The 18554-nt window shown below is 40.2% G+C and overlaps 1 protein-coding gene across 5 annotated transcripts in view; it reads left to right on the top strand.

Annotated features, from left to right (window-relative positions):
* Positions 1 to 14993, top strand: part of erbb2 (erb-b2 receptor tyrosine kinase 2) — a 26990-nt gene extending 11997 nt beyond the window's left edge. For 3 of the 5 annotated variants that reach the window (XM_010772659.1, XM_010772657.1, XM_010772661.1), the window contains 19 exons: positions 387 to 528; positions 1107 to 1180; positions 1419 to 1509; positions 2486 to 2688; positions 3236 to 3365; positions 4437 to 4527; positions 6461 to 6615; positions 6706 to 6753; positions 6834 to 6972; positions 7608 to 7730; positions 7838 to 7936; positions 8021 to 8206; positions 8402 to 8557; positions 8650 to 8725; positions 9768 to 9914; positions 10103 to 10200; positions 10811 to 11002; positions 11100 to 11493; positions 11588 to 14993. In XM_010772659.1, the coding sequence (XP_010770961.1) occupies positions 387 to 528; positions 1107 to 1180; positions 1419 to 1509; positions 2486 to 2688; positions 3236 to 3365; positions 4437 to 4527; positions 6461 to 6615; positions 6706 to 6753; positions 6834 to 6972; positions 7608 to 7730; positions 7838 to 7936; positions 8021 to 8206; positions 8402 to 8557; positions 8650 to 8725; positions 9768 to 9914; positions 10103 to 10200; positions 10811 to 11002; positions 11100 to 11493; positions 11588 to 11940 (2897 nt within the window). In that variant the 3' untranslated portion in view covers positions 11941 to 14993. The remainder of the gene's footprint in view (positions 1 to 386; positions 529 to 1106; positions 1181 to 1418; positions 1510 to 2485; positions 2689 to 3235; positions 3366 to 4436; positions 4528 to 6460; positions 6616 to 6705; positions 6754 to 6833; positions 6973 to 7607; positions 7731 to 7837; positions 7937 to 8020; positions 8207 to 8401; positions 8558 to 8649; positions 8726 to 9767; positions 9915 to 10102; positions 10201 to 10810; positions 11003 to 11099; positions 11494 to 11587) is intronic. The other 2 variants (XM_010772660.1, XM_010772658.1) reach the window with 1 other exon arrangement.
* The last annotated feature ends 3561 nt before the right edge of the window (positions 14994 to 18554 follow it).

Below are 18554 nucleotides of genomic sequence, written 5' to 3'. Positions count from 1 at the left end.
GTGTGCCTTGGCAGTCTAAACTCCCTCTAGAGGTCATTTAGTCTTTACAGACCATTTACATGCATACAAACTTATATAACACACTACAGTAAAGAGAAAACCACAAAAAGGATAATCGGACCCTTTTAATAATCCCGCTTTTTGTTCTCAGTTAATCGTTAAAGAAGTTCTGTTGCATACGTTTTGACCTAAGTTTGGACTCTTCGTTGGTAGACATGTTTAACGCCAATATCTTTTAAGTGCAATCAATCACTTATGAAGCTCTTATTCAGATAAAGCATGGAGGTTTGTTGATCATTATTTCCCTGTTATATCGGACATCTTTTGTTTAATTCCTGGATATTAGATAAACTGTTTGATACCCGTTGTCATGGTTTGTATTTCAGTGTGTTATGGTCTGGGTATGGACAACCTCGGTGTCATGGACAACCACGGCGTCACCATGGTAACATCTACTAATGTGGAGCAGTTCAACAAGTGCAAGAAGATATTTGGCAGTCTGGCTTTCCTCCCTCAGAGCTTTGCAAGGTAAGAGACACAGAATAAAATACAAGCCCATGGATTTAGCTCACAGAGATGCAAAATTAGACAAAATATAGTTATAAGCTTCAGTAACATCAAATAGCAGACTTTATACTGTTGCAAAGCCTTATCGCTTCTGTTCAGCCCTTTGACTATTTGAGTTTGTGGAAGGTTCTTTGTGCAAGTCAAGAGGAAAGTCGCCACCCTAGCCAAACCCTTCAGATGAATCTACTCAAATGTACTTCAAACCCAGATATGAATGTGGTTTATTTCTACAGTACTTTATGCCAACAAAGAGGTCTTTTAACATCATGAAGTCTTATTCAAAGTCAATAAGAGACTTTCTTTATCAGACAGTCTATACAATGATAATGTATAATGTGAAGCTGAGGTGCATAATCTTAATTATTATCATGTGTCTGCCAACAGTGCACAGTAAAAGTAACAGTTGTAATCACATGCCTGAGATTGCAGATCAGTGATGTAATATTTCACAGGACGGTTTCCTTGAAACAATCAAATGTTATATTCCTTTTTGTTGTGCTGTTAAATTGTTATTTAACCTTCATGCGGTCATTGTTCAGGGACTCTGCGAGCAACACATCAGGTCTGTCCCTCGAGCAGCTCAGCGCCTTCAAGTCTCTGGAGGAGATTACAGGTACTGAACAGTGAGGAGATGTTTGTTGCATCCTTTTTTAAGGTTATACCAAGAAAAGGAACATCAGGTTATGCAATATAAAAAACGGTGTCATTCATAACTGTTGTGAATGGGTTTTTCCTGCAAATGCATTCAGATTTTCCAAATAGCACCACATGCAAGTCTGATATGTATTCAGAGCATACCGTGTCTCCTCTGTTTGAGTGTGTTTTATATATTGTCGGTTTGTGCTTGGCAGGTTATTTGTACGTTGATGCCTGGCCAGAAGAGTGGACTGACCTCCATGTGTTCGAGAACCTGAAGGTGATCAGAGGCAGGATGCTCTACAAGTAAGACTTTTACACTTCCTCAAATTGTATTTTATTATAGGTCTTCGTTTAAATATGTTATCAACAAACAAACTGGAAACAAACATTAGACCGATTGTTATACATAGTTGTCTTCTCTTATAATTGAGCCTTACAATTAAGCTTGATGAAAAAAGGGCAAATTAATAAATGATAATTGAATAACTCAGATAATCTGGCATTAAGCGCCAATGAGACAAATATAGAGATGATAGAAATAATTATTAAATGCAAAAAAAGCAAACTAATAGGGTTCAAAGGGTTCAAACAAGAGTAAAAATGCATATAAGTTAATGTCGAGTATCCATTTCTTTCTGTGTGTTGCATCACCTCATGCTGTGTTTATGCTCGGATTTTGTCTCAGTTCAGGCAGTTTGTTCCCTTTCAGTCTAATAAAGGCTAATTATTAACCTGCACAGCTGCAGCACACAGCTGCCAGGATTACTGTAAAGTCTAAGGAACACTGTTAGTCTAGCGGGCTTAATTGAGGTCATAGTGACAAATGTGAGATCTACTTGTCTGACATGGGTTTACAAGAAAGTTTAACAATATGATACGCTGTCTGGGTAATTAAAAACAGTATTGCTGTTACTTTTTTGTAACTTAATTGTCTAACTTTGCGGTTTTTCCTTCATTTGTGTATTCTCACACTTTCTCACAAATACAAGAATTTCAGGTTAGAGTTTATCTTAATCTTGCAGATAAGCAGACTGTTAAAGGGTGTTAAACCTGATTATACAACAGGTTCTTGAAATGTTCAATTACACTTTAACCAAATTATAGACGGAAAATCTAAATGAGGTATGTTGAGACTAGGTTTTTTAGTCATAGTCAATAGTAAGTTATTACATAATAATGTGATACAGAATAGTTAGTGACTTTCAGTATAAAGGGACAGACTTAAGAACGTTGACTCCACAGTTGTTTCTAATGTCACTCACAACTTCTCTCTGTTCAGGGGGGTGTTTTCACTCGCTATCCAGAATCTGCACATCCGCTCTGTTGGGTTGCGTTCACTACGCAGCGTCAGCGGAGGTTTAGTTCTGTTGCACAACAACTCCCAGCTGTGCTACACCAGTTCCCTGCCTTGGAGCACGCTGCTGCACCCCACCCAGGGGCCGCACCGCATCGTCAGCCTGAACCAGGACGCCCAGCTCTGTGGTGGGGGAACACACTGATGCAGTGCTAAAGTCCATTAAAAATGTTGACTCGATCCAATTTAGTCTGTGTGACTTGTTCTGTGCAAGCACACCTGTACAGAGTAGAGTAAACAAATCCTCAAATAATATTTTGTTGTTTTTTTTAGTTAATATAAATGTAATTATTGTGTTAAATGGGCTAGTGTCTCCTGAATTGAATCACTATGACATTGTATTGTGGCAGACTCATATTATAAATAATTTTGTTGTCCAAGGGATCAACATGATACTGTATCATAACAGAACTTATTTATAACCCTAATTCAGGTCACTGTTGGTTGCACTTTGTCCACTTACTTTATCGTGTACGTCACTTAAACCAAGTTTATTATCTTTCATCAGATACAAGATTCAATTACATTTATTGTAACAATTGCAAGCAGCTGCAAAACAAACACGATTTTATCAATTGCATTTTAAGCACGTATGTCGTTGCAGTGAACTGAGGGGAGGGGCCATCAGAAAGTACGGTGTGCATCATGCTCTGTTTGCTCTTTGTGTGTCTTTAGAGGAAGAGGGGCGTGTGTGTCACCAGCTGTGCAAGGGGGGCTGCTGGGGCCCGGGGCCGAACCAGTGTGTGTCCTGCACGGATTTCAAACGCGGCACTGAGTGCGTGGATCAGTGTGACATCTACCAGGGGTAAGAGAGTTTGTGTGTGCGTGGGTGTGGCTGCACAAAATCAATAAAAGCCAAGTGATAATGTTCCTTTTAATACAGAGGACTGTGTGTCATAAAACACAAACAAGTTGTCCAGGAAAGAAAAGCAACTAATAATGTTTTCACTGAATTTATGATTTATGTGGGGTTAAGTGGAATGGCAGCCAGTGCCAAATAACAAAGTAGTCTCATTCAGATCAATTGGAAAGCTTTTAACTTAAGTTGTGCCCTTAAGCAACAATAGATCTATGACAAAGCAAATATGTTTGATAACACCGGGAGACTCATTTTCTTTGAACAATAACAGAGCAGATTCTTTGGCATGATGTACATTAGTAAATGTATTGCACATTTAGATAATACCTTTTAAGGTTATTTTGTAATCAGTTGGCCTTCAGTTGATGATGACGCGTACATGCTTAACTTGTTAAAATGCCCAAATAATAATGTTTTTTAAAATCACTTTAACGATGTTTGTGTAATTGTACCGATGTGATGAAACAGGAGTCTTGTTTTCACTTCAAACTAAATGTGTCTGTTGTTGTGGGTCTAATATTTGGGCTGATCAATATTGTTAACATCAATATCATATTATTTATATTTATTTTTATCATGATGTGGCAAATGTTGAAACCAACCGTTTGTTACATTAGTCCAAAAAACTAAGTGTAATGATGAGGCTTTGAGGGTTTATGTGCCAAACTATTTCTAACTAGTGTTGGCCGTAGCTTCATATTTACTGCACTGATGAAGAGAGAATGGCTCAATTAACTCCCAGCAAGAAAGCGAGTGTCAAACATTCCTTTAACAAAATATATCATATGATCCCAATACTATTCCACTCAAAGTTGTTTACAATAATAAACATTGCTGTCCAGCCCTCTGTGGTGCAGAGGACATGTTATCCTGTGTAGGTCATCTGGTCCGCTGGGCCCCCGTTTCTAAAAATGTCTGTCCTTATGATGGTGTCAGGTGCTTTAGATAAAAGATCCTAACAGATGCCAGGTCGTGTTATTGGACTTTACGTTAAATCCCTGTGTGCTTGTGTTGCAGGTCCATCCGCGAATACGCAGCTGAGTCTCTGTGTGTTGCTTGTCACTCAGAGTGTCGACCTCTCAATGGCTCCGCCTCCTGCCGTGGCTCGGTAAGATGATCATGCAGCCTATAGTCGTTATTTATCAAGATAAAATCTGCAAAAAGCACCATATACTCAACCATAATAATGACTGACGATAAAGTAAATCAAACTTGTTGTGCTTATAATAGTTGTTGATTCTGGAAAAGACCTTCACACTGTTCAGCTGCTCTTTAAATTGTATCCAGACGTTTTTAATCCTTGCAAGAACATTATGTCTTAGGAACATTTTAAAAACCTCCACGCAACAACAACAACACAACAACACCACACAGCTGGAAATTCCTGTTACTTTTTTGTGTGTCATCAAAAATCGTGCTGACATGACTTAACAATTAATCTGTAGTTTTACCATTTTTAATTTTAACATTTAATTGGACAAAACAAGCATTAAAAAAAAAAAATCCGTTACGCTCTGGGAACTTCAAATATGCATATTTATTGTTTTAAGCTTTTTGATTTTACTACTTTAATTTTGTAAAACAAAATATGTTTTACCTACATAATCGGGGTACCTCAAGGCTCCATCTTGGGGCCTCTTCTCTTTAACATCTACATGCTACCACTGGCTCAGATAATGAAAAACAACAAAAGAAGTTACCATAGCTATGCGGACGACACACAAATTTACGTAACCGTTTCACCAGGAGACTATGCTCCAATTCAAACACTGAGTAAGTGCATTGAACAAATCAATGACTGGATGTGTCAGAACTTTCTCCAATTAAACAAAGATAAAACTGAGGTAATGGTTTTTGGAGCCAAGGCAGAATGTATAAAAGTTAACGCTGAGCTTCAGTCTGCAATGTTCAAAGCAACAGATAAAGCCAGAAATCTAGGTGTAGTCATGGACTCTGACCTGAGTTTCAACAGTCACATTAAAACAGTTACTAAATCAGCTTACTATCACCTAAAGAACATATCTAGGATTAAAAGACTAATGTCACAGCAGGATTTGGAAAAACTTGTCCATGCTTTTATCTTCAGTAGACTGGACTACTGTAATGGTGTCTTCACAGGTCTCACTAAAAAATCTATTAGAAAGCTGCAGCTGATTCAGAACACTGCTGCTCGAGTCCTCACTAACACTAAGAAAGTGGATCACTCCTGTTCTGAAGTCTTTACACTGGCTTCCTGTGTGTCAAATAATTGATTTCAAAATACTGCTGCTGGTTTATAAAGCTTTGAATGGTTTAGGCCCAAAATACATTTCTGACCTCCTGCTAAATTATGAACCATCCAGATCTCTCAGGTCTTCAGGGACTGGTCAGCTTTCTGTCCCCAGAGTCAGAACTAAACATGGAGAAGCAGTGTTCAGTTATTATGCTCCAAATATCTGGAACAAGCTCCCAGAAACCTGCAGGTCCGCTGCAACTCTTTAAATCCAGGCTGAAGACTTTTCTTTTTGCCGCTGCTTTTAATTGAACTATTCATATCTTAAACTGCACTGTAACTTTTATCCATGTACTTTTTTCTTTTAATGTTTATTTTATTATCTTTGCTTTTTAATGACTGTTTTTAAATGCCATTTTCTTAATCTCTTTCATATTTGTAAAGCACTTTGAATTGCCTTGTGTTGAAAGGTGCTATATAAATAAACTTGACTTGCCTTACATAATCTTAAAATAAGCATTAGTTGCAGCTCTTTAAAATACTCTTCTGAATTGGTTCTGCTATCCGTGGAGATTGATTGAATATATACATAGAAGTATGATTTCCAGGCATTTCTTAATACATCACAAAGCAAAAACTTTTACAATACAATGAAAATTAAAAGTCGGTCAGAAATTATATAACCACTATTTCTAGGTTCAATTCCTGCTTGGCAGATTTGTTTCACCACACTTCCTAAAATAATCTAAATAAATTAACTTTATTAACCCTCTCTAGATGTGTGCAAAAGTAGAGACATGATGAAATGTGTCTTTCTTTGCGTCTTCAGGGTGCAGATCATTGTTCAGAGTGCAGAAACTTCCAGGACGGTGAGTTCTGTGTGGATCATTGTCCCAGGGGTGAGAAGGAGGATCAGCAAATTGTGTGGAAGTACAAAAACGCTTCAGGACACTGTCTGTCCTGCAACACCAACTGCACGCAGTCGTGAGTACACACACTTCACAAACACTCACACACTGCACACACTGCACACACAATGGGAATGATCTCACACCCAGTACTTCTGTGTTTCAGCTGCACGGTGATGGATGAGAGAGGCTGTCCCGTGGATAAAAGGCCAGGGTGAGCCCCTTCAACTGGTCAGATGTTTAAATGGTAGATTTTCTCCGTGGAGCTGTGTCTCACTGGTTTTCTCTGCACAGACCGGGGACAACCATCGCGGCTGCAGTGGGTGGAGTGGTGCTCTTCTTCATCCTGCTGGCCCTGCTGGTCTTCTACCTGAAGAGACAAAATACGCTCAGGAGGAAAGAGACAATGAGGAGGATCCTGCAAGAACACGAGGTGGGCACCGAGAAATTTGAAATTACAATTATTGATGCAACAATCAAAACCTTAAGTCCTGAAACCGATGGGGTCTGGGTAATGGCTGATATTGAGTACAGATCAGATAACAGATTTTAATTCATACGTTTTGTTTCGGAAAACATCAAACTTGACTTCAACATTGCTTTCCTATCTTTTAAAATAACGAAAATCAACAAGTAAATACATCAATATACATTTATTGGACTTCAGCAACTTGGTCAAATATCTACACAATTCACTGGGATTATAATACCTGGATTGTATTCCTTTCCTAATGCAGCAGCAAATTGGCTAAACTTATAAAAGAACAAATTAAAGTATATTATGTTTAATATAAACACTGAATGGAATGACATAGATCAGCCCAATTGTCACCGATACCTGATCCAGGTATCTGAGTCAGTATCGGTCTGCTACATCAATATGGGTGCATCAAAGTTGCAAACACAGAGGTTTTGCAGAGGTGTTAATACTTGTTTTGTGTTGTTGTAACATGTGGGAGTTTATTAGCGGAAAGTTAAATGGTTAACTTAAAAGAGACTCTTAGATTCCCTTTGGGTGATGTAGTGTGTAATGAGGAAATCTGCCATCTGCTTCCTTCATGTGTTCAGCTGGTGGAACCTTTAACACCCAGCGGCGCGTCGCCAAATCAGGCTCAGATGCGTATTCTGAAAGAGACAGAGTTGAAAAAGCTCAGGGTGCTCGGAGCAGGGGCCTTCGGTACCGTTTACAAGGTATGTGAGCCATCATAGATGCAGAATGATAGCATTTGGCTTGAGAAAACGTTAATGTGTTACATCTTCGCTGAGTTTTTCAAATTATTTTGTTTCTGTTTTTTTAGGGTGTGTGGGCACCTGAAGGGGAAAATGTGAAAATACCAGTGGCCATCAAGGTGTTACGGGAGAACACCTCGCCTAAGGCCAATAAGGAGATCCTTGACGTGAGTGCAAACCGGATACACACAGTTACACCAAACATAAACACAGTTCTCAGCCCCTCAACATCTGTCCTCTGTCTCCTTCAGGAGGCCTATGTGATGGCAGGAGTGGCGAGCCCCTACGTGTGTCGCCTGCTGGGGATCTGTCTGACCTCCACGGTGCAGCTGGTCACTCAGCTGATGCCGTACGGCTGCCTGCTCGACTACGTCAGGGAGAACAAGGACCGCATCGGATCCCAGTTCCTCCTCAACTGGTGTGTCCAGATCGCCAAGGTATGTAACAGGAAGTGCACACACATATTATGGCATAGAATTAAATGTGTGTAATGTGTTTTTCCTTAGGTAAACAGCACTGTGACTGTCTCATTTATTCCTTCATGGCCTTATTTTTTCTTTCAATTTTTGATGTGCTATCAGTTTGTATATTTGTGGAAACATGGATATGTGTGTGTGTGTGTGTGTGTGTAGGGGATGAGTTATCTGGAGGAAGTCCGGCTGGTCCACAGAGATTTGGCCGCCCGAAATGTTCTGGTCAAAAACCCGAACCACGTGAAGATCACCGATTTCGGTCTCGCTCGTCTGCTGGACATCGATGAGACTGAATATCACGCTGACGGAGGAAAGGTAAGACGGGGCTGAGAATGTAGGACCCTCTGCACCGGGTTGTTATCAATCATTTATTATCTTTAACTTCTGTTCTTAATTTGTTTCTGTAGGTGCCGATTAAATGGATGGCCCTGGAGTCTATTCTGCACAGGAAGTTCACTCACCAGAGTGACGTCTGGAGCTATGGTCAGTATCACGCGGTGCTTGAATTCACATTAAAGACATCATGGTCAAAATAACACACTAACGGCCCGTCCACACACAGGCATGAAAAAAATCTTTCAAAGCTTCGCCCATTCACTTGAATGGGGTGACGTAGAAGATTTTTAATCTTCGCCGAACTGCATTGTGGGGAGCGGAGCATGGCTTTGCAAGCATCGTGAGCATCAAAAGTTGAGCAATGTTCAACTTTTGATGCTCCCGATGCTTTCGAAGCTGGCATCAGCCAATCAAATCCCGTTTATGCAAATCCCGCCAGTACAAGCGCGAGCCAATCAAACCGCGTGCAAGCTGGGAGAGCCAGACTCTCTCAGAGGTTCATTTCCTCATATTCAAAACGAGAAATTACGGTAGCAAATCACCCGGTTCTTTACGACCAGAACTATTTACCGGGATACAAACCGGAGGAACCAGGCATGGAGGGAGGTGGCAGAGACAGTGGGTGAAACTGGTAGGTTTTCGCCTGTTTGGAGAGTTTATATCCAGTTTACTTCGTTTTAACATTGCTATTGCTTTGTATGTCGGGGGTGGGAGATTCATGTGATTGTTTGTTGGTCGCGTTGCTCGCAAAAAATCCCCAAGCTCCAGCATCAAGATTTTTCAAGATTTTTTTCATGCCTGTGTGTGGACGGGCCGTAACACTGAGCTGGCTGTTTCACTTAGTTCTCATGTAGCATAAGCTGTAAAGTGAAATGTTTTTGTTTTTTTATGTTTAACAGCAGCCTCATTTTTGGAGTGATAGCGTGTGCAGTACTGATTGCAAAACTTAAGAACGGCAGTAGTATATTTATAATAATAGTTTTAAAAACCAAATAGTAGCATACGCAATTATTGAGTTTCCAGACTGCTGTTAGTTCATATTTTATAAATGAATGTCACCTGATGTTTGCTGATCAATCACCTCCTAATAAGTGGTTCCTTATTTGGTGTTAAAACTGACACAGATGTACGTATGGCTTAGTTGCATCTGTTGTTAAGTAGTAAAAGTAATCGTACATTTCCTCTTTAGGCGTGACGGTGTGGGAGCTGATGACGTTTGGAGCTAAACCGTACGACATGATCCCAGCCAGAGAAATCCCTGAAGTGTTGGAGGGAGGAGAACGGCTCCCCCAGCCTCTCATCTGCACCATCGACGTCTACATGATCATGGTCAAATGTTAGTAGTTAAACATCTATTGATAATGGTTCATATTCAACAGTTGATACTTTGGCAACACAAATAACTATAACTTTAACACAAAATAAATATAACAATGTGAGCCGCCCCTCAGTATCTGTGGGCATATTGTTTGTTAGTGGTGAAGATGATGGATTGACACCTGTGTTTTCCTGTGTGGACGGCAGGTTGGATGATTGACCCGGACAGCAGACCGAGGTTCACAGATCTGGTGAATGATTTCTCTGCCATGGCCAGAGATCCTTCTCGCTATGTAGTCATCCCGGTATGTGAATGTGTGCTTAATGCTACAAATGTTTTACTTTTGTGACAAGAAGTTATTGTGTGATGTGAATGTTGCATTGTAGCACGGTATTTGTCTAATGCCTTCGGATGGTTTTTTCCTTGAATGAGATAAAGTATATTTTGGTCCATAGAGATAAATAAAAGACTAAGCCGCTATATGCATGAGACTAGTATTACCTTGGGACCTCTAATAGTTGTAATAAATGTCTGTAATGTTAATCCTGCACACATCTGGCATATCCGTTATCTGTCAAGTAATAATTCCACCGCAGATTACCTACCATATTTTACCACATCCACAGGTCATAATAGTCCAGTAAGAATCCTCATCTCTGTGATTTTGAATCATATTTTTTCATTTTGAAGGACCTTTTTGTTTTCTTTGGGCATTTTATTAAAGTTGGGTAAAGGTAGGATCCTTTGCTTCACGGCATGGGAACCCATTCACATTATTATATACACATAAAAAGGCCTATTTCATATTTTTACTGTTGTATATTTAATATGTAATACTTTTTAAATAAGACACTGTTAGGCCCACTGGTAACACAACTCCCTTCTTACTTCATCCATGTCTTTCTGTCCTGCAGAATGAAGAGCACATGAGCATGAACAGCCCTGTGGACAGCCAGTTCTTCCGGATGCTCATGGAGGAGGAAGGGAACAACATGAGGGATCTGCTGGATGCTGAGGAGTATCTGGTGCCTCAGCCCAACCACTTCCCCAGGATGCTGGGGGACGGGGCCCAAACCAACGGGCCGTCCAGACACCAGTCGTACAGGGTCAGTGACGGGGGACGATGTTTGAATATACACATCCATGGAGACTTAGGAAACTTGAGTTCACCTTGTGTGTGTGTTTCCTCTCTCCTCTCCCCAGCAGAGCAGAGATACGGGTTTAGACGTGGAGCCCTCCATTACCGGCGGCCCCCGCAGCATGTACTCCTCTGTGAGCACTCTGGGCCGCAGCCAGTACCCCACCTTACCTCTCGGAGCCAGCGCCTCCAACGGGGTCTGGGTCCCTCAGTACCCGACGCTGGCTCGCAGCCCCTCAGCCGGGGGCCAATCTGACAATGTGTTCCTGGACGGACCCCTAGATGACCCCTCGCTGCCCCCGGCAAGCCCCGGGCGCTACTGCAAAGACCCCACCTACTCCAACGGGAGCCAGGGCGACCTGGAGACTGACGGGCCCAATGGCTTCCATCACCCCCAACCCTATCATTACTCACTGCCCCGACGGAACCATGGATATAATCATAATCAAGCCCCGCCAGGTAAGCGGGAGAAACATAATGTAATGTGTGATGATGTGTTTTATAAATAAATCCCAACGTGTTTTGACTTTTCTTGCTTCCTGCATCTGTTTAGAGTACGTCAACCATCAGATTCAGGATCTCAGACCGGGTATTCCCGACCGGCCGAGCACGTTGCCCCGTAAAGGCTCCAGAGTGGACCGGCGCCTCCCCAACGGCCTGAACTCCGGGCACAGCGTGGAAAACCCGGGGTATTTGGTCCCCGGGGGCCCCACGTCTCCAGCCTTCGACAACCCGTACTACCTGGACCTCGTGGCCAAAGCTAACGCTGTCGCTTCTGCAGGGGACGACCTGGAGTCACAGGAGAGAGACGGAGGAGGGCCCAGGCAGCTCAACGGGTTTATGGCCTCAACGGCAGAGAATCCAGAGTATCTGGGACTAGCGGACACGTGGAGTGGACATACCTGAGGAGAGGGAGAAATGTGACGAACTCCAGGGGAATCACAGCTTGTGTTCTACTGAGGGGAAACGAGGAGCGAGAGAAAGGGAAGATGTGTGTGACACAAATGAGCTGGGTGTTTTATATTTGGAACATTAGGTGCCTGTGTGACTGAATCATGCACCTGAATCATAACCGGTCGATGTCGTCCGGTGAGAGTCACCAAATGCCCTAGCTGTGACATTAATCTAGCGTCTGTGGCATCATTCGTATTCCTGTCTTCCTCTCAGCAATCTGTCCTCTCCATGTGAATGTAAAGTGCCAAAAAAAAGAAGTTCCCTCCACCTCTGTGTATAACGCAGGACTCGATAAGCAAAGGAGTTCACATTTGTCAAAACACAACAAGGTACAAGACTCTGATTGTCACAGAATCAAACATTTGACCCTTTGTTTTGTTTTGTCTTTAATGTCTGTGGTTGTTTCTACTACATATGAAGCATTTTTCTGTGTTTCCTTCAGCTCCCTGGTGCTATAGGTCATGACTCAGCCCAGCTAAAAAGAGAGAATAGTACACATTGACAAAGTCAGTTGTATTGAAAGTGGTGTTTAGTATTCTGGTCACTTTGTCTCCGACCTGATGGGGGTCTTCAACACACTCAAAGCCATTTTGTTTTGGCCAGAGAGTGGCCAGCAGCCCATCTGGCCAGTAAGCATGCTCCCTGAAAGAAAGGCATCCTGTATGGAGAAGACAGAGGCATTGTGCAACACTGGTGTGTGTTTGTGTGTGTGTGTGTGTGTGTGTGTGTGTGTGTGTGTGTGTGTGTGTGTGTGTGTGTGTGTGTGTGTGTGTGTGTGGCTGCAGCTACTTTGTGGTACGACCCATGAGATACGAGGTCTGGGAAACTCTCCGAAATGATGTTTTTCGTTTGAACAACAAAGTGTACTTATGACTAAATTAGAGCCAGCGAATCAGGGATTATTTTTTAACTAATTAGGGAATATTTTGTGCATTTTGAATCCTGCACTACGGGGAAGGATGCTGCGTGTGTCCCCCAGGCTTGTGTTATCACAATGAGCCTTTTGATGTTGGTGGCCTTTTACTGTGCAAAAGAAACGCACTACAAGCTATTGATGATTAAATTCAACAAGAAGAGAAGAATGTGCATGTATGTATGTAAACATTGGGTTTGCTCCCAGTTATGGAACAAAAAGCAATCCTGCCTTTTTGTGTTGTTTGTGTAAAAGTAAGCAATGCACTCTGCACTGGAGCTGATTCTGAGGAGGCAGAAGCATTGCTGTGCTGGGTCTGGATAATCAATGCATGGCTAGAATTCCACTCTGAGAGAGGACACTAAGCGCCCAGTTAATAATCAACAGCATTTTTTTTATGTTAGCTGGTGTAGGGGCTGGGGGTGGTCAACCCCGCGTCAATGGAGCCATTGTCTCACCCTCATGTCCATGTTGGAAACTCAGTGCTCTCGGACTCGTGCGTCCCGACCACTTTTGTTGTCACAGCGTGCAAAGAAAGTAAGAGTTTATTTTCTGCAGAGGTTTTGACCTGGTTCAGTGTTTGGGGGCTTTGAAATCCTGAAACAAGTCTTGAAAAATGGACTGGGTTGTTGAAATGCGTACGACCCTCCATCAACACATCGGTTTCTACTCTTCTAGTCTTTTATCTTGATGTTCTCATACGGGTGTTGAAGAGTTTTGTTCCAGACAAAGGATAAAGTGATTTTATATAAAAATGTCTTTAAAAATATAACATGTTTTTCTAAAAACGTGATAAGACTTTATTTGAATGATCAACTATCATATACTTACACCATTTAGATTGAATTTGAATATGTTTGAGTGATAGGAATCGTATAACAGTTTATATAAATATATATACATAGTGTTTTGGAATGAAACCCTTCACATTTACTATTGCTGTCCGGTGAAGACCTCCTATCTCCAAATGAAAAAAGACTTCAGATTGATTAAAACGTTTTTCTCTGAGGTTACAACCCTTAAAATAAATTAAAGGTGCACCCCAGGTCTTCTTATACTACACAGTAACACCAGTGAATCCTTAATATAAACAATTGAAATTCTCAACTGAACTGTGTGAAGAGATTTGGGCGACAGGGGGTGCTATCGTTCATTTAAAAAAAAAAAAAAGAAGGCGTCCCGGCTTCCTTAAGAATGTGATATATTTTTTCACGGATATTAATAGACCTTCTATACAATCACTATTGATGTACTGGTGTTTACACTGTAGTGTCTTCATGTATAAAATGTTCCTTTTTAGATGATGTGGCCTAACATGACCAATGGATCTCAGAGCTGAGGATCTACCTGCTGTTCTCCTTAAAACCACGTGTCCTTTTTTTCTGTTTGTTTTGATTAAAAACTGTTCATTTGTACTAAAAGCAGGCAGATCTGGAGAGCTGACTCTTGTCATGTTTCTGGTGACTTAGTTTATGGTAACGTTAAATCTTCTCGGGCAAAATGTGGAAAGAGTAAAAGGTTGTTTGTCGCTTTTTTAATTGTGAAGCTTAACCTGAATGAGAATGAGGCCTGTAACTGTTTTGTAAGTTTGTTAAACATCGACAAAAGTCTGTTAAAAAGTCTCAAATGTGACCGAAGTAAGAACCTGCATGTTTTTATCCAGAGATAAGCCCAAAAGGAAAGAAGGAACTAATGAGAGTGTGCTGAAGGTTTTATAAAATTAAATACCTGTAATATACATTTTGAAGAAAATGTATCTTTTATACTTTTCATGTGAATATTTTTTTAACCTTTCACAGTGTGTGTGATTGTGACAGGACATGAATAATAATAACAACCATGTTTTTGGGAGATGTTTTAATTTTTTTAATGTTTCCTTTCTTATTTGGTCAGTGAGTCGCATGATGTAAATGTGTAGTGTAAATAAATAAAAACAATCACTTTGGTAGCTAATTTGATTGAATACATTGTGACCAGTGGCTCTACTGTGGAGGGAGGCGGAGTTATATACATAAGAAAATTATTTATGAAGAAATGGTCATTTTATTTGTAATTGTTTGCATACATTGTGTGTCTCATTAAACTCATACCGACAACTTACAACTGCAATGTTTTCCAAACCTCAACAGACCGTGAACAACTGCATTTTTCTGTATTCAGTTTTATTTTACTTTATAACACCAGGTCTCTTGTGTAGACTGGATTTCACTGCACTGATGGGAAATAGGCCCATTACAGTACAGACAGGATTTCTTTGACAAAAATAAACACCATTATGTAAGACTGTCATTTAAAACAAAAGATTCTACCTTTACCTTGACACACAATACTGATTAAATGTATTAAGTGTGTGGGTCTAACAAGTCTAACAAGTTTTACACATTAGTTGCACAAATGAAAAACCCTGAATGTTTTCGTTAAAAAAAGGAGGTGTTCTGCCACCCAGTGCTGGTCAAGGGAACTTCAGCGGTTCTGTCCGTCTACTTTCAGATATTTGTATTGAGCCAAAGAAGATTTTCTTTCTACAAAAACTATTTTCCGGTTTCCTCTGAAAATTGTATCTTTCACTTTTATGTGAAAGAATTATATAAATGTACATTCCCCCGATCAAAGACCTATGCAAACTCAAAGGAGAAAGACAAATATTTTTAAATTGACAAATGATGTAAAGGAAACTTTAAAGATTATCTTGGAAACACTTTTAGTCCTAAACCAAGAAGAAAACGTGTCACTTTTCATTACCTTTTTGATTTTGGATTGATGTCCATTTCTAAGGTTTTGAAATTATAGAAAAATTATACACAGAAGTGGCCTGTTCTCCACTATGGAGGAATTAGTGGAGAAAAACAATGGCCTTCAGCGGCTTTATTGTACATTCAACTACTGATATATAATCACAATATCAACATTCATTTAAATACACAGACACCCAAGCATTAAAGCAGCATCTGATGAACATAGATGTATTTATGTTTTACACAGTATAGTTTCCACTCTTATTTTTGTATGTAAGGCAAAATAAATCATTAGAGCACACATCTCACACACAAAAGGACATAATGAAAAACAACAACATTAAATTAAAAATATTAAATAGAGGGTAAGAAATGTATTTGTACTTTGCTTTGGTATTTACATTTCATGCTATATATATTACACTATATTTTGAATGCAGATATTGCACTTCTTTCTCCACTTCATTTATCTGACAACTTTAGCAACTAGTTACTGATTAAAATGATTATGAAATACAAAAATATTAATGATCAAATTAATAAACTATGACAAAAATATAGGTTAAGAATATATCCAGCAGCAGCATGTAAAGTAAATAAACTTAGCTTTAATTTTACCTGTGATGAACACATTAATGTGTCAATAATTATAATCAGGTAATCTAATATACGATTATAGCATTGCTACCCTTACTTCAGTAAGATATGTGAGTACTCCTTTCACCACCTGGGTACCCAAGTTGTGGTAATTTGAACTTTCTATAATATCTGAAAGTTAAAATGCTCTTCAGCTCAGACAGAGAGGCAGGAAGCAAAGGACGCATGAGTTAGGACTTCTTGCAGCACCCCACCCTCAAATAATCGAATTTCCCAAATGTGCTAATGTGTAATATAGGCATGACAGCAGATCCACAACTGGAAGTAATAGAAATCGGAAAGCCAATAGCGCATATGAAGGTACCAAGACTCATCAGTGGCCTCCCGATTGCAAACAAAAGGATGGGAGGAATAAAAAAAAAGCCGATCATCACCAGGCTGTTGACGAGGGTCCTGATGGCTCTTTTCTTCTGCGGGTGGATGCTTCTTCTTCCATGGTCCAACTTAATTAATGTATGGAAGATGAAAGTATCACAGATACCAATTAGTGCCATAGATATTACAAATGGAATGGTGGAAAAAATGCTAAAGTATGACCTGTAAAATAGAAAGTATACAATCCCATAAACAACCGTAAAAATCCAAACGATGCCAGCCATCACAACCCTGGGAGTGAGACCCTTCCTCTTGTGGTAGGTGATGGGATGAACCACGGCCAGGTAACAGTCCAGACAGACACAAGCCATCAGCAGGGGTCTCCCACAAGTGGAAAACGCATAGGTAGAGTTCCAAGTTGCTTCAAGCGGCCAATTTTTCCAGATGAAATGATTCAAAAAGCCCAGAGGGATGAAGGCCAAGAAGACAATATCCATGATGCACAGGTTCAGTATGAAGAAATCATTTGGTGTGAAAGGGGTCCCTCTCTTGTAAGTCTTGAAGATCTCCCAGAGGATGGCAATACATGCAGGAAAACCAAAAACAAAGGACAATAATGTAAAAACAGCCCAAACATGTCTGCCCACTGCAAGGCTTTCACAAACTTCAAAATCAAATTGTTCCCAGACAAATCCAGATGTGTCAGAGTTGTTGGAAAGACGCTTGGAAAAAGGATCAATCTGATACAACATCATTGAGCCGAGTTGTTGTGAGGATAGAAGACCTGAAAGAAATGAAAAAATGAATTTAAAAACATGAACAACATGCTGTGAGCAACACAAATTACAAATAGTAAAAGAAGAGACACAAATGCTGGAAACGTACACACAGAAAACATGCCTTTGTTTGGTTTGTCAGCTTAAGATTGACTGCACAATGGTTCATAAGAAAAGGACTCATACTGTACCTTTTTCAGAGCTTGTGTAGGGATGTTTTCACTGAGGTGCTGCTGTGTCTTGTTGCCTGGACGAATTATCAAACACCTGTGAGAGACACTGCAAGTGTGAATGTATCATCCGTCAAACTTATGACCTGGTGTCAGTGGCACTATGGAAAAAGAGCATTATGGAAAAGAGCAGAACCGCAGAGGACCATGTTGAGAGAAATATACAAAACGACCTTTTGCTTGTTTACACTGCACTGTCAGTAGATGTATTCTGACCTGACAGCAAGACAAAGCGAACATGATTCATGCTGGTGAGAGCATTAATATGTACTTCATTTTGTGGCAGTCCGTACTGTAGGATTCCTCCTCTGGACATTTGGTTCTTGGTGATCCTTCCAGATGTTGTTAGAATGTTTCACTTAATTGTCTACTTTCTGGTGGCTCTTGAGACAGAGAATCATCAAAGTCAGAAACATATATCCTCTGGGGATATAGGAATTTCATAGTGACCCATCTAATAACATGCCTAAAAATAACCACTACAAAACTTTAAATGATAATCACATCTATTATAGGTGCCACTAATAATAACTCAAAAAGACTTTTTACAAGTTAACAATACATCTGATCTTGAACAAGACTTGTGAAGAAGTGGACATAATAACTGTGATGACAGAAATAGATATGGGGACTATGTTTTTTAAAAGTCTCAATCCAGGCATTCAGGCAGTTACTATTGTTTTTTCTTTTCAAACAGCAGTTACACAAGATGGTACATTTGTGGGATGAAAACATTGTGAGCTCCCAGAATGGACAACACCGATGTCAATCACACAGCCTAAAGCATGCCCTGCTTTATCGTTATTTCACTCTAAATGAGACCATAGTTTCCAAATCATGACATATTGAAATAGACTTAGAACTATAGTCAGTGGAAAATGTTTACTGAGGTAATAAATAAACTGAGAAGTAGGGTTTTTTCTCATAGACTTCTATAGAA

Source organism: Notothenia coriiceps, unplaced genomic scaffold (genome assembly GCF_000735185.1).
Source record: "Notothenia coriiceps isolate Sejong01 unplaced genomic scaffold, NC01 NC01_scaffold00011594, whole genome shotgun sequence".
Taxonomy (NCBI): domain Eukaryota; kingdom Metazoa; phylum Chordata; class Actinopteri; order Perciformes; family Nototheniidae; genus Notothenia; species Notothenia coriiceps.
The sequence above is the reverse complement of the archived record's forward strand: the minus strand, read 5'-3'. Positions and strand labels throughout refer to the sequence as shown.